Source organism: Eleginops maclovinus, chromosome 8 (genome assembly GCF_036324505.1).
Source record: "Eleginops maclovinus isolate JMC-PN-2008 ecotype Puerto Natales chromosome 8, JC_Emac_rtc_rv5, whole genome shotgun sequence".
Lineage (NCBI taxonomy): Eukaryota > Metazoa > Chordata > Actinopteri > Perciformes > Eleginopidae > Eleginops > Eleginops maclovinus.
In genome coordinates this window covers 19,322,300-19,337,522 of record NC_086356.1, presented here as the reverse complement: position 1 = coordinate 19,337,522, position 15,223 = coordinate 19,322,300, and the positions used below count along the sequence as shown (strand labels likewise).

General features: G+C 40.3%; 1 protein-coding gene across 2 annotated transcripts; it reads right to left on the bottom strand.

Annotated features, from left to right (window-relative positions):
* Positions 1–2,769: 2,769 nt before the first annotated feature.
* Positions 2,770–14,837, bottom strand: hexb (hexosaminidase B (beta polypeptide)). 2 transcript variants are annotated; one of them, XM_063889542.1, is made up of 14 exons: positions 14,519–14,837; positions 13,637–13,788; positions 12,759–12,824; positions 12,024–12,070; positions 11,809–11,919; positions 11,615–11,716; positions 8,309–8,441; positions 7,909–8,089; positions 7,728–7,814; positions 7,559–7,631; positions 6,146–6,326; positions 3,789–3,879; positions 3,593–3,697; positions 2,770–3,090 (listed from the first exon to the last, which is right to left on the bottom strand). In XM_063889542.1, the coding sequence occupies exons 1-14, from the start codon at positions 14,785–14,787 to the stop codon at positions 3,027–3,029; spliced, it is 1,662 nt and encodes a 553-aa protein (XP_063745612.1). In that variant the 5' UTR covers positions 14,788–14,837; the 3' UTR covers positions 2,770–3,026. The 2 variants fall into 2 exon arrangements, with proteins under 2 accessions (XP_063745612.1, XP_063745613.1); XM_063889543.1 differs by lacking the exon at positions 6,146–6,326 and adding an exon at positions 6,832–7,006 and having other exon boundaries at positions 14,519–14,834.
* Positions 14,838–15,223: the final 386 nt, after the last annotated feature.

Sequence of the window (15,223 nt, the reverse complement as noted above, 5' to 3'; positions counted from 1 at the left end):
AATACTACACTGTTAAAATAATGAATTAGAAGCAAAAGCATTGCGAATAATACATACGTAAGTATAAATACAAACAGTAAAATGCACTTAAAGTATTTGGATTAAAAGTAGTTATTGCAAATTTATTGAAATAAAATCTTCACTTTGAGAAGCTGAATCTGTGAAATATTTCTTCACAAAAAATTGCCTTAACAATTAGCTACATTGCTGCCAATTAACATTTCCTCAAACCTACTTAATGTTTCAGTTGCTTTAAAGGTGTTATAGAATATAAAACTGTATTTCCCTTGGCATAGTTGAATAAGGAGAGTTCGGTACATTGAACTGACATACCGTGAACCTCAAACACCATTGTTTCCTCCTTCACATGCAAATCATGAATATGCATATAACGGCGGTAAAACGGGAGAATTACATCAATCCCTGTATGTGACGTCACACACGGTAGTCCAGCCCCAACATTTACATACACCAGCTACTTGAAACACTAACGCTAACACTTACCACTCCGTAACATTGCTCTCCAATCTCCGACCAACTGGCTGTTCTTCAAATTCATCGGTTTCCTCCTCCGATAAAGGCTCAAACATGTAAGGTTGGATGCCGATAGCCTCCATGGTTAATCTCTCACAGATTCGCAAACTGTACTTACTTCTGTGGGTTCTGAGGCAGCCATGGATTGCTCCTTGTAAACCAGCCAATCAGAGCAGAGCTCGTCATAATTATTTAAATGAGCCCAAATAAGGCAATTCAGCTTGTTTCATTCTAGGACCAAATCATAGAGTTGTAAATGGGCCTGTAAAACCACATCTGGACATTTTTCGGATCAACCAAAGTTATATACCTTCTTTATCAGAGAACAATTTAAAATACCAGATAGATGCTTTCTATGGCACCTTTAATATAATGTTGGATAGCATCATGTTAGACAAGTTTTTCCAAAATTTGTATAAATCTGAACTTACAAAGTATGTAGTGACTACATTTCTAAAATAAATTAAGTGAAGTAAAAAGGACAATATTTCCCTTTGAATTGTATTGAAGTAGAAGTTTGTGGCACTGAAAAGAAAGCTTAGGAAAAGCACATGTACTGCAAATTTGTACTTCAGTACAGTATTTGAGTTAATGTTCACTTTCCACCACTGCCTGTCATAGCCCCATAGAGAAATTAATAAATGATTATAATGGCACATAAAATAGACTATGATAGAGAACCTACAAACTTTTTATTTACATGCAACGTTACAGGTGGTTATTATTAGCATGGCCGGTCAGAGTAAAAACAAGTCACCATTACCGATATACAACAACGCTCTCAAAAAGAAAACAAATGAATTTTAAAATATATTCAGTGAATTTCATGATAGATCAAGATCATGGAGTTATATTTAACAATATGGTTCATTACTTGAAGAAGAAACACTTTATTTACTGTACAGAATGAGCCCCCCTCTAGATGTTCACCTGCTGAGCCCATAGTGAAATGCTTTTTTGTGCATTAACTAGATGGGAACAGCAACACCAGTGTGATTTTAGTGACTGTATGACTGTCCTGGACAAAGTTATAGGGAGGTTGCCAAATCCGGCAGTTGAACTACTGTCATGATCCTGGTTTTGTGTTTATAGTTTCCTGTTTTATTTTGAAATGTTGTGTTCACCTGTTGCCCCTGTGTTCCACCTCCCCTCCCCAGCTGTGCCTTGTCTTGTGATTACCCTTCCCTGTATTTAGTCTTGTCTTCCCTTTGTGTTCCTTGTTGTGTTGTCATCATTCCTTTGCTCGTTGTTTCTACCTGGTGTTGTCCATGTTTGTGCCTGTTCCTGTCCGTCCGTCTGTCTGTCTGCCTGCTCCCGTGTCCTCTGGTTGGTGTTGCAGTTTTTGTATCAGCTTTTTATTACACCCCCGTCCTTGCCTTCTATGCTTTCACTACTGCACTTGGGTCCTGTTACCAAACCCTGACAAATACCTTCTCTGCCATATATGGAAGCCCCCCTTAAGATTTTCCAAGCTTTTTTGTGCATGAACAAGAGGGGAACAGCAAACACCAGTGTGATTTTGGTGACTGTATGACTATCCTGGACAAAGGGGGGTGCCAAATCCGGCAGTAGAAATACTGAAGCTCCTCTTTAGATTTTCACTTGCTGAGTCCAGAGTAAAATGCTTTTGTGTGCATTAACTACAGGGGAACAGCAAACACCAGTGTGATTTTAGTGAGAGTATGACTTTCCTGGACAAAATTATAGGGGTGGTGCCACATCCGGCAGTAGAAATACCTTCTCTGCCAGATATGGAAGCCCCCCTTTAGAATTTCACCTGCCGAGCCCAGAGTGAAATGCTTTTTTGTGCATGAATTACAGGGAAAGAGCAAACACCAATGTGAATTTGGTGAATGTGTGACTATCATGGCCTAAGTCATAGGGGGGGTGCAAAATCCGGCAGTAGTAATACATGCTCTCCCAGATGAACCCCCAGGACCAGAATGCCCTCCTTAAGAAAGTGTCTGGTCTGCTGTGATCTCAATAATGAAAAAGTCTTCAGCAGCGGAGACCAAAGGCCTCCGAAACAGAAGCACGGAAAAGGCTTTGCCAGGATTTACAGCATATCAGAATGAGTCATTATAATGTAATTTATGGGGTGAATTCCCACTGCAGGAAAGAGGATGAAACTGTTATTGTAATTATGAACCATGTTGTTAGCTGGAAAATAAATGTACAGAAACAGAATTTCATTGCCTTGTTTTTCTTCCTTTTTCATATGAAACTAGACTCATCTAAAATGTCAACATTTTATTCACAATCATTTATACAAACATTCATAAAAAACAAAGAGTGCAATTACAAATTCAGGATGTTTACGACGTTAGGTGATGATCGACAGTTCTGTAGAGCTGATTTAAAAAGCATGACGTGTCTCAGAGCGTCAGGACAGTGAGATCTCTAAAAAGGCAGCATGATTCCTCAGTTTGAAATACAAACATGGAGTTGATGGATTTCCTTTCCCTTTGCTGTTCCCATGTCTCAGATTTCTTTCAGATACCTTTGTACTCTCGGGGACAGTAGCTGGAAAACAGCGGCTCAGCAGGAATCCCACGCCTTAAATAGGAGAAGAAACGTAAATACGTTTGATATTAAATGAGCATTTGTGAACTTCACAACTTTTTATGCCATATTATACAATTCATTTTTAGGATTTTTGTTTTTATGACATGCTATAGTAAAAAATATATCATGGCAAACTACAAAAGGATTTTTTATGACATTCTTTAATCGTAGAAAAAGAATGAGAGTTCAGATCAACAAAGCAGGACTGTCCGAGCGGCCATTTTTATTTGTGCAGTTGCAATAATCGCATCTGGCTAACTTTCATATACTGCTTGCTGCAAGAATGGCAGAGTAAAATAAAAATGTAATAATGTTTTAAATCCAGTCATGCATTACTTTCAGAGCAGTGCGCCCAAACAGTCCTCTAGATTTTTCTTCACTTGTCAAATAACCACAGGAAAAGAGTTCAATCTCTGGTCTAATCTCATCCCATTTATTGTTTTTTTTTAAATCATCTGAATGTTATTGATCGTTTAGTGCATCAGGTACTCACTCCACCATGCGGCAGCGGTGCACAGACAGTCTGTTGAAGGCGTCGTTGATGTCCGTTACATCCTTGGCGCTCCACAGACGCTCTGCCACAGCACTGGCCCGAGGCCTGGGAGACAAAAGACAATTAAACCTGACTGTACACTCACGTAGTGGGTTATGGTTAAAAGAACATAATAGTTTATTACTGAATATCATACCAGAGTCTGGGTGTGAGGTTGGTGGCATCCACATACTCCCCCCACAAACAGGCTTCTCCACCAATCACAAGCTTCTTTTGTTCATCAGTTCCTGTTTTAAAATGAAATAGTTAATGAAATAAGGCAACCAAAGCAAGTGGAAGTCTACAAATATTTGTAATTTAATTTAAATCATTTTAATGATATAGTTATGTTCTCTCTTTTGATCGCCAAATAGTAAATGGGACATATTATGAAAATGTCTTTTTTTTGTCATAATTTGTTTTGCAATAAGACATACAGGCTCATTGGAATAAATCACCTTCGGCTTGAGAAAACCCTTTGCAAAAGGTACAGCATGTTTTTCTCACAAACCAATTTGAGAATACTTTTACATTTTCAGTAGGGGGAATTACAGAAACAATTGCTAGTGTTTCAGGAGGATAAGTATATGTACATTAAAGCATGTTGAAATGTTCGAGAAGAAACTCAAAGTACATGTATGAATATGAAAATGATCATAATAGATCCCATTAAAACATTTTCTCTTTGTTCATTCAACAGGCTTACACATACAGTGGGGCAAAAAAGTATTTAGTCAGCCACCAATTGTGCAATTTCTCCCATTTAAAAAGATGAGAGAGGCCTGTAATTTCTATCATAGGTACACTTCATCTATGAGAGACAGAATGAGAAAAAAAATCCAGGAAATCACATTGTAGGATTTTTAATGAATTAATTATAAATTCCTCGGTAAAATAAGTATTTGGTCACCTACAAACAAGCAAGATTTCTGGCTCTCACAGACCTGTAACTTCTTCTTTAAGAGGCTCCTCTGTCCTCCACTCGTTACCTGTATTAATGGCACCTTTTTGAACTCGTTATCAGTATAAAAGACACCTGTCCAAACAGTCATACTCCAAACTCCACTATGGCCAAGACCAAAGAGCTGTCAAAGGAGACCAGAGACAAAATTGTAGACCTGCACCAGGCTGGGAAAACTGAATCTGCAATAGGTAAGCAGCTTGGTGTGAAGAAATCAACTGTGGGAGCAATTATTAGAAAATGGAAGACATACAAGACCATTGCTAATCTCCCTCGATCTGGGGCTCCACGCAAGATCTCACCCCGTGGGGTCAAAATGGTCACAAGAACGGTGAGCAAAAATCCCAGAACCACACGGGGGGACCTAGTGAATGACCTGCAGAGAGCTGGGACCAAAGTAACAGAGGCTACCATCAGTAACACACTACGCCGCCAGGGACTTAAATCCTGCAGTTCCAGACGTGTCCCCCTGCTTAAGCCAGTACATGTCCAGGCCCGTCTGAAGTTTGCTAGAGGGCATTTGGATGATCCAGAAGAGGATTGGGAGAATGTCATATGGTCAGATGAAACCAAAATATAACTTTTTGGTAAAAACCCAACTCGTCGTGTTTGGAGGAGAAAGAATGCAGAGTTGCATCCAAAGAACATCATACCTACTGTGAAGCATGGGGGTGGAAACATCATGCTTTGGGGCTGTTTTTCTGCAAAGGGACCAGGACGACTGATCCGTGTAAAGGAAAGAATGAATGGGGCCATGTATCGTGAGATTTTGAGTGAAAACCTCCTTCCATCAGCAAGGGTACTGAAGATGAAGCGTGGCTGGGTGTTTCAGCATGACAATGATCCCAAACACACCGCCAGGGCAACGAAGGAGTGGCTTCGTAAGAAGCATTTCAAGGTCCTGGAGTGGCATAGCCAGTCTCCAGATCTCAACCACATAGAAAATCTTTGGAGGGAGTTGAAAGTCCGTGTTGCCCAGCGACAGCCCCAAAACATCACTGCTTTAGAGGAGATCTGCATGGAGGAATGGGCCAAAATACCAGCAACAGTGTGAAAACCTTGTGAAGACTTACAGAAAACGTTTGACCTCTGTCATTGCCAACAAAGGGTATATAACAAAGTATTGAGATGAACTTTTGTTATTGACCAAATACTTATTTTCCACAATCATTTGAAATAAATTCTTTAAAAATCCTACAATGTGATTTTCTGGATTTTCTTTCTCATTCTGTCTCTCATAGTTGAGGTATACCTATGATAAAAATTACAGGCCTCTCTCATCTTTTTAAATGGGAGAACTTGCACAATTGGTGGCTGACTAAATACTTTTTTGCCCCACTGTACTTGCACAGAAGTGACAAACAAAGGGGTATTTGTCAAGAGTCAAAGCAATACAGCTTATAAAATCTAAGTCAGACCAACTAAACGACAATAAAACTGAATTTATGACTGAGACAAAGTCCTGTATATTTAAAAAAGCAATGTTGCACAAGCACCAAATTACCAGTCATTGCTGAAGGCTTGCCAAGCAAAATAATCATGCAGACACGAACCCTCAAAGTCCTGCGGGTCGGCCTGGTAATGGGCCTTCCAGTCTTGGCCGTAGGAGATACGGTTCAGGTACCAGGGAGTGGACAGCAGGGTCTGGTACCCTGACGAGGTTACATTAGCCATCTCACTCTGGTACTGCTGCTTGTTTCCTTTCCAAACGTGGATAAGTGTGTCTTGTTTCAGCTACATAGCACACATACATACAAGTGTCAGTATGAGAAAGATAAAGAAGAAAAGATGGGGGGGAGACCAATGTGCAAGCCTTCTGTGAAAGACTGCTGCAGGGATGACATGACCCTGAAAGTAGCCATCTCTAGGATTCCACTTTAAAAAGCCAATGGTATCTAACCGAAAACGCATAAAAAATGCACAAATGTACATTTATTTCCAGGGTTTTCTGAACCATTCCTGCAGCACTTTACTTTGACTCCATTAAAGACATTTGTGCCAAGTGTTGTTGGTCCTTCACAGCATTGATCTGAAGCAACCAATAACAAAAACCACCAACCAAACAGCCCCAATATTCATGTCATGTCTGTCTCTGACTCTCTCTGTCACAACTGTGCAAGTGTAAGCCTGTTGAACAGATTCCAGATTTCGGTTGTGCCTCTGATTAAACATGCCCAAATGCTTAATTTCCTTCACCAAAACTGATTCGACAAAGAATGTCACTTTTATGCTCACTGACCGTTGAAGTTGAGTGGCTCAACCTTGTAGTACTTCTGCCAGTCCTGTGCGTAGCTAATGTAATCTAGGTACCATGGGGCGGAGAGGATGGTGGTGTACCCTTCTCCTGTGACTTTAGCCATCTCTTCATTTGCTCCGCCGCCGATCCACACATGCACTACTGTGTCTGCCTTCAACTGCAATAGTTACAGACCAAGCTACTGAACTTAGATTACATACTACATGACCTGTGGAGGTTGGTTAAAAATAATTACACATTTTAGGAAATACGTTTATTTTCTTTCCAGCTGAGACTTTGGCGATTAGATTGATAGCACACAAAATCTAAAGAAACCACAAGAGGCCGATTAGCGCAGCTTAGAAAATGGAAGAAAATCTGCCTAACAGTACCTCTACAGCTAATTAGTTAGCATATCTTGTTTGTGTAATCCGTACAAAAAAAGGACCTTATAAGAGCCGGAAGGTGGGTTTTGTTATTTTGGACGGGTTAGCAATTTACCCCCAGTTTTCAGCTTTCGCATCACGCTGCAATTTATTTAGCAGACATGAGTGGTATTTATCTCTTCATCCAAAATGCGATAGAAGAAAGCAAATAAGTGTATTTCCAAAAATGTCAAACTTTCTCTTTAATGACACAGAATGAAAAGCAAAAACATACATTATTAAAAATGATATAAAAGCCTTATATTATATTGGTATATCGAACATGGAAATTACTCTTTAGTTACCTTAACACCGTTGTCAAAGACCTCCTGCCAGATCATGTAGCCCTTCTGGGTAGTGGCAACGATATCCAAGAGTCTATAAAACACAAAACAGCACAAAATAATTGAAAATCATATATTTTTTAGAATGAACAGAACGTACATTTTACCGACTATAAAATGATTAACACACCTTTGAATATAGAAGGATTCCAGTTTGGTGAAGTCTTGTCCGAAGCCTTGCTGCTCCATGAACTTCTGAATGTCCGGGTTGGATCTCCTGCAGGAAAAGAGCATATACATCCAAATGTTACCTGCCATCTAATCATTGATGCTGAGGAGAAGTGTTTTTGACATTGTGCAGACAGTTTTACCAGCAGCTGAAGTCCACCTCATCCCCTCCCAGGTGAATGTAGGCGTCGGGGAACACGGTGCTGATCTCCTTGAAGAACTGGCTCATGAAGTCATACGTTGTGTTCAGGATGGGGTTCACTGGTCCGAAGGAGCCCGAGGGTTTGGAGCCAGAGTAACACGGAGTGAGCAGATCTTTCTGCCCTGAGAAGAAAATCAGAAGGAAAAAAGGCTAAATGGTTTTCAGACACACATCTGCTAAAGTCTTCCAGTTTTTGAAAGAAAGTTTTATTCGTGTCACGTTTTACACAGTAAAGAGTCAAATGTGACTAAGATTAGGAGCAAAACATGCCATTGGACTCGAGAGGGTAAAATAATAAATGCTGGTGACTCTTTCTCTCCACTAACATTGGCTGAACTCACCTTTGCCCCAGGACTGTGTGTGTCCAGGAGTGTCAAACTCTGGGATAACACGAATGCCTCGCAGACGTCCAAACTCGATCACCATCTTCACGTCGGCAGGTGTATACACATGTGTGTAAGGGTGGTAGGCTCCCTGCGAACAGAGTAATGAAATTGTTAATCAAACAATGTCTCTATATTAAGTTGTGCGCCACAAGGGATTCACGTGGCTTTTTATTTTTTTTCGGTCATTTTGGCTGTCTTTATACATGTGGCATACATTTTGGCAAGGGTCTGAGATTTGTATTTCTAATTTTGAATTTTGGAAGAACAACCTCAGCTCTTATAACAGGTCTATTAACAAAAATGTCCCAATAGAAACCCATTAAAACCCACTCATCAGTCTTTTGTTCTTGTATATTATATTATGACAGCTCTCAAATCTCATGTCCCTGGATTCTTTGTGTTTTGGATCTTTTTTGTGTCATATAAAAAAGGCAAAAACGTGCCAATCTCCTGGTTTTGATCTATCAACACATGTTGTTTCTAAGTGTCAGCACTGTTCAGCTCCTTCACTGACAGGCTGCTTCACCCTCTGTGTCTCACAGAGCGATACCGCAGGTCCTTCCTTCCTGCAGCGGTTAGCCTTTGCAACAACCACGGCCTCTGGCAGACCACTTCACAATATAGAACGTTGAGATCTTGTATAATAAACGTGACGTGCAATATAGACACTTTTCTTGAAATACTGTGCAATAATCATCATCACCTTAAATGACATTTGTCACTAAGTTCTGAAGTTGCTGCTCATCATTTTGCCATTTTGGCTGTCTTTATACATGTGGCATACATTCTTTTATGTGAGATACAGTGGGGCAAAAAAGTATTTAGTCAGCCACCAATTGTGCAAGTTCTCCCATTTAAAAAGATGAGAGAGGCCTGTAATTTTCACCATAGGTACACTTCAACTATGAGAGACAGAATGGGGGAAACAATCCAGAAAATCACATTGTAGGATTTTTAAAGAATTATTGGTAAATTCCTCGGTAAAATAAGTATTTGGTCACCTACAAACAAGCAAGATTTCTGGCTCTCACAGACCTGTAACTTCTTCTTTAAGAGGCTCCTCTGTCCTCCACTCGTTACCTGTATTAATGGCACCTTTTTGAACTCGTTATCAGTATAAAAGACACCTGTCCACAACCTCAAACAGTCATACTCCAAACTCCACTATGGCCAAGACCAAAGAGCTGTCAAAGGAGACCAGAGACAAAATTGTAGACCTGCACCAGGCTGGGAAAACTGAATCTGCAATAGGTAAGCAGCTTGGTGTGAAGAAATCAACTGTGGGAGCAATTATTAGAAAATGGAAGACATACAAGACCACTGCTAATCTCCCTCGATCTGGGGCTCCACGCAAGATCTCACCCCGTGGGGTCAAAATGATCACAAGAACGGTGAGCAAAAATCCCAGAACCACACGGGGGGACCTAGTGAATGACCTGCAGAGAGCTGGGACCAAAGTAACAGAGGCTACCATCAGTAACACACTACGCCGCCAGGGACTTAAATCCTGCAGTTCCAGACGTGTCCCCCTGCTTAAGCCAGTACATGTCCAGGCCCGTCTGAAGTTTGCTAGAGGGCATTTGGATGATCCAGAAGAGGATTGGGAGAATGTCATATGGTCAGATGAAACCAAAATAGAACTTTTTGGTAAAAACTCAACTCGTCGTGTTTGGAGGAGAAAGAATGCAGAGTTGCATCCAAAGAACACCATACCTACTGTGAAGCATGGGGGTGGAAACATCATGCTTTGGGGCTGTTTTTCTGCAAAGGGACCAGGACGACTGATCCGTGTAAAGGAAAGAATGAATGGGGCCATGTATCGTGAGATTTTGAGTGAAAACCTCCTTCCATCAGCAAGGGCACTGAAGGTGAAGCGTGGCTGGGTCTTTCAGCATGACAATGATCCCAAACACACCGCCAGGGCAACGAAGGAGTGGCTTTGTAAGAAGCATTTCAAGGTCCTGGAGTGGCCTAGCCAGTCTCCAGATCTCAACCCCATAGAAAATCTTTGGAGGGAGTTGAAAGTCCGTGTTGCCCAGCGACAGCCCCAAAACATCAGTGCTTTAGAGGAGATCTGCATGGTGGAATGGGCCAAAATACCAGCAACAGTGTGTGGAAACCTTGTGAAGACTTACAGAAAACGTTTGACCTCTGTCATTGCCAACAAAGGGTATATAACAAAGTATTGAGATGAACTTTTGTTATTGACCAAATACTTATTTTCCACAATCATTAGAAATAAATTCTTTAAAAATCAGACAATGTGATTTCCTGGATTTTTTTTTCTCATTCTGTCTCTCATAGTTGAGGTATACCTATGATAAAAATTACAGGCCTCTCTCATCTTTTATAATGGGAGAACTTGCACAATTGGTGGCTGACTAAATACTTTTTTGCCCCACTGTATGAGTCTATTGTGACGACCCCTGCTTTAGAAGATAGAATCAGAGGATGAAACCCTCTTTATTGTCACATACATGCACACAGCAGAGCACACACAGTGAAATTGGTCCTCTGCATTTAACCCATCCTAGTACTAGGAGCAGTGGGCAGCTATTGTGCAGCGCCCGGGGAGCAATGGGGAGGGGGGATTGGAGGTGTCCGGTGCCTTGCTCAAGGACACCACAGCAGGGCCTACGAGGTGAACTTGTTTTTTTCAAGTCTGTTTGGGGACTTGAACCGGCGGCCCTACGATTCCCAGTCCAAGCCCCTACTGACTGACCACTGCTGGACACCACTTACTTCTCCCTGTAGTGTGTGTGTGTGTGTGTGTGTGTGTGTGTGTGTGTGTGTGTGTGTGTGTGTGTGTGTGTGTGTGTGTGTGTGTGTGTGTGTGTGTGTGTGTGTGTGTGTGTATGTGTGTGTGTCTTTAATGATTTTCCTTTTTCGTCTTAGCATTGATTGAGGGCTGTTGAGAGAGCAGCTCCCGTTCCTCTTTTTACTTTTGTTCGTCATTGTCTTGGTTCTGCATACAACACTACACCATGCTCACACATCTACACTATTGATATTACTGACTATTGATAACTCACCTCAATATGGTAGCTCCCTTTGTGTGTTGGGTTAATTATAATAGATACCTTTCTTTACATTGTGTCCTCTCCGCATTCTTTTGTCATGGCAAAGAGCCAGGCCATGACAATATGTGACCGTTTTTTTTTTTACAATGACATTTTCAGTCAGAGCAGCTTTCTAAAGAGAGGTATAAGGACTGAAAGTCTACTTGTCAGTGCTGAGATATGAACCGATAACCAGTCTGACCTGCTGACTCAGCTGCGGGAATGTTCGGCTCAGGTAAGGGAAGGAAGGATCGTCCACGATGTGCCAGTGGAAAACATTGAATTTGTTCATTGCCATCGTTTCCTGTATGAATGGACAAAAGGAAAATATTTAATTCAAGCTGTGAATACAATTAAACATGAGAAAACATAATAAAGAAGGTGTTTGTGACGTACCAGATTAGCCAAGAGGACTTTAATGGGCAGGAAATGCCGAGAGCTGTCCAGTAAGATGCCTCTGTGAGCAAATCTGGGGAAGTCGCTGATTGTTGTTGAGTTGATGCTTTTCTGAAAAAATAAAAAGTGAAAATCAACCCAAATTAAACATACAGTTGACCTTTGATCCTGAATATGAATTAAACAGTAAACAATCCTCTTTTTTTTTTACTTACAGCTCCATTTTCATCTCCGTACACCAACTGGCTGAATGTTTCCAGACCTGCAAAGATTCAAAATAAACACAATGTCTTTATGATACAATAAAATGAGTAACTGTCATTTGATAGCAGCCCACAGAATTGTGATGAAAGTTGATAACAATAAAAAAACACTATCATTTTATATAGCAGGAAGTGATGCTAACTTTGCCACAGAACTTTCTTGCAGACTCAGCACTTTATAAACACAACACCCTTTTATTATATTGCATTGATGAAAATGTGGAGATATGTCTCATGCAAACATTTTGAATCTGTGTTTTAGAGTTTATAATGGTGCAGGATAATGCTGATTCAGTGATTATAGTAAATTCATTGATAGAAAAATACTTATTAACAGTTGTGGTAACTGACTAATCATTTTAAATACTAAATAAATGCAGAGTCAGAGTGATATCATTCTCATGTCTGCTATTAAATATCAATATTTAACAAAATACTGAAAAAATCCTTTGAGCTACAGTATTCATCAAGCCAAATGTATGTTTACAGCTTGTCATACCAAAGAATTGTGAGCTTTTTTCAGTTTTTATATAATTTTTAATGTAATATCTTTAGGATCTTGACCAACATGAGGTTTGAAATGATGATGTACTCATTAATGGATACATGAAATAATTGTTGATTGCAGTCGTGATGTAGGAAGTCTCTGAAATGATGCTTTCAAGGGGAAATAAACTCAATATTTACCATGCAGGGCTCCCCAGACCTTCGGTGCTTTGAGGACAGCGTACGGCTGACCCACTGTCAGCTCATCTGTGGACACAAAGAGTTGTGCAATGCATGCGTCGTCAGTGTTACCAAAGCTCAGCATTTGGTTATTATAGTACTAAAGTCAGGGTCTTAAACAATCAGAGGGGGCTTTAAACAATTAACTGTGTTAATCTGACTCTGTACCCTCCAGGTGATCTCTAACTCCACCGGTAAATCATGAGTCATGACCTTTCTTTAGTGTGAACTGTAGCCTGAAGAATCAAATGAATGCCCCATATTATGAAAAGTTGTTTTCCTTTATGTTAAAGTACCAATACAGCATGCCAAAATACAAGCCTGTTTTAAATCAGACATCTAAAATGTAAGAACTGGCTGCAGCTAGACAGAGCTGTTGTATATTAGAAGCTTATAATGTGTTTTTTTACACCAAGTTGGAGAAATTAGGACTATAGAGGTCAAATACATTTAGTAAATAGTACATTTACTTCGGGGGAAAAGGTTTAAAGTAGCACCTCACAATGTTATTAAAATAAAGTACTTTAACTTCCCTCAATCTCTTTACATTGTTTTTTTGAGCAAGGTATTGATTATAAAGTGTTATAAGTGCATTCAAAATGTAAGTAAAAGTCTAAGTATTAATACATTAAATAATAAACGTTCAAAAGTGAATGCACAGAATTGTTTAACTTTTAGAGTTTCTTTTAACTACGTTATATACCGTTGGAAAGTTTAATCTTTAAAACTTTATCATATTATTTCTATAAAACACACATAAAGTAAATTAGCCACTGAGGCACATGACCATCTCGTGATAATACATGTGATATAAACAATGAGGAAGAGCAGAGACTAACATGACTCATCAGAAGCCACACTGGGGAACGAGTCACAGTCAGACTCAGGAGAGGTGATCCACACCTGCAGCTCCGTCAGCTCAGACGGGCCGGCTCGTCGGCTTTTCCTCACCTCCTGCCTTTTAAAGCTGCCAAACATGTACTCATAATACCTGTAAGAGGGGCAGAGCAAGGGAGACCATTGTTTACCATGAGGGGATTGGTCCATGAATGCAACATAGCAAACACAGAGAAAGAGAGAGAGAGAGAGAGAGAGAGAGAGAGAGAGAGAGAGAGAGAGAGAGAGAGAGAAACTGAAAACAGAGCAAAAAAACAGACTTACTAAATGACAGTTGTACATGACAAAGTACATTTACTCAAGCACCGTGTTTATGTACACTTTTGAGCGACTAAACTTAAGTATTTCAAATTTCTGGCACTTTGTGTTTCTACTCCACTACAATTCAGAGGTAAATGGTGTACTTTTACTCCACTACATTTATTTAATCCCTTTAGTCACTTTACAGATCTGGATTAATGATGGTAAATATAATCAGCCCTTAAATCAGACTTTAGTTCGCGTGGAGTAAATCCAGCAGCTACCCTGCAGTATACAAAGCCATTCAAACTAGCTGCACCTTTACCAGCTCTGAGAACACTTTAATGATCAATAATTATAAAACATATCAGAGATATTATTCTGAAATGGACCAATCAAACAATGACTACTTTTACTGTCGCTACTTTAAGTACTTGATGAGAATACTTTCTACTTTTACTGGAGGAACATTTTGAATGCAGGACTTTTACTGTGACAGAGTATTCCTACACTCTGGTACTTCTACCTCTAGATCTGAGTAGCCTACTTCTCCCACCCCTGCTAAGTGAATTAAAGCTTCTGACCTCCTGTACGCATCCTGCAGGAGGCTGCAGCTCGGCCCCGCGGTGGACTCTTTGGCGTCGCTTATTTTGAAGCTGAAGCCGTTTAACTTGAATGAAACCTCAGAGATCTGCACTTTCTGCGGCAGAGGCCACAGAGAGCCATATTTTGAAGCCTGGACGACGCGCTCAGTCTGCTCCACTTCGTCCACTTCATCGAAGAGGTCGTTCTGAAATCCCTGAGAGAAGGAAAAGGCGAGGAACAACAGAGTAAACCTCACAGTAGTGATCATGTTGGTGGAAGAGAGGAGAGTCACAAGACCCGACGATCACACAGCAACAGTAAGGGAGGTGGGCAGGGCTTCTAATGCGGAAGTACTGGTTGTGCAAAGACTTAAAGGGGAACCACCTCCTGCAGAGACAATCATATATTTATGTATTATGAAAACAGGTGGTAGAAGTACTCACATCTTGTACTCAGAGTTGGGTGTAACGTGTTACAAAAGTAACGGAGTTACAGTAATGTATTACTTTTTGCTGTAACCCAGTAATGTAACGCATTACTTCTGAAATTTGGGTAATATAATACCCGTTACAATTCTCAGCAACGCAGTTACAACACATTTTAACCCGAAATGATGTGGTGTTTAGTTTCTAAGAATTCACAAACATCGCGAGACATTCCGACACCAGAGAAATAATTGTGCAGGTAGAATATTAACTCAGTAA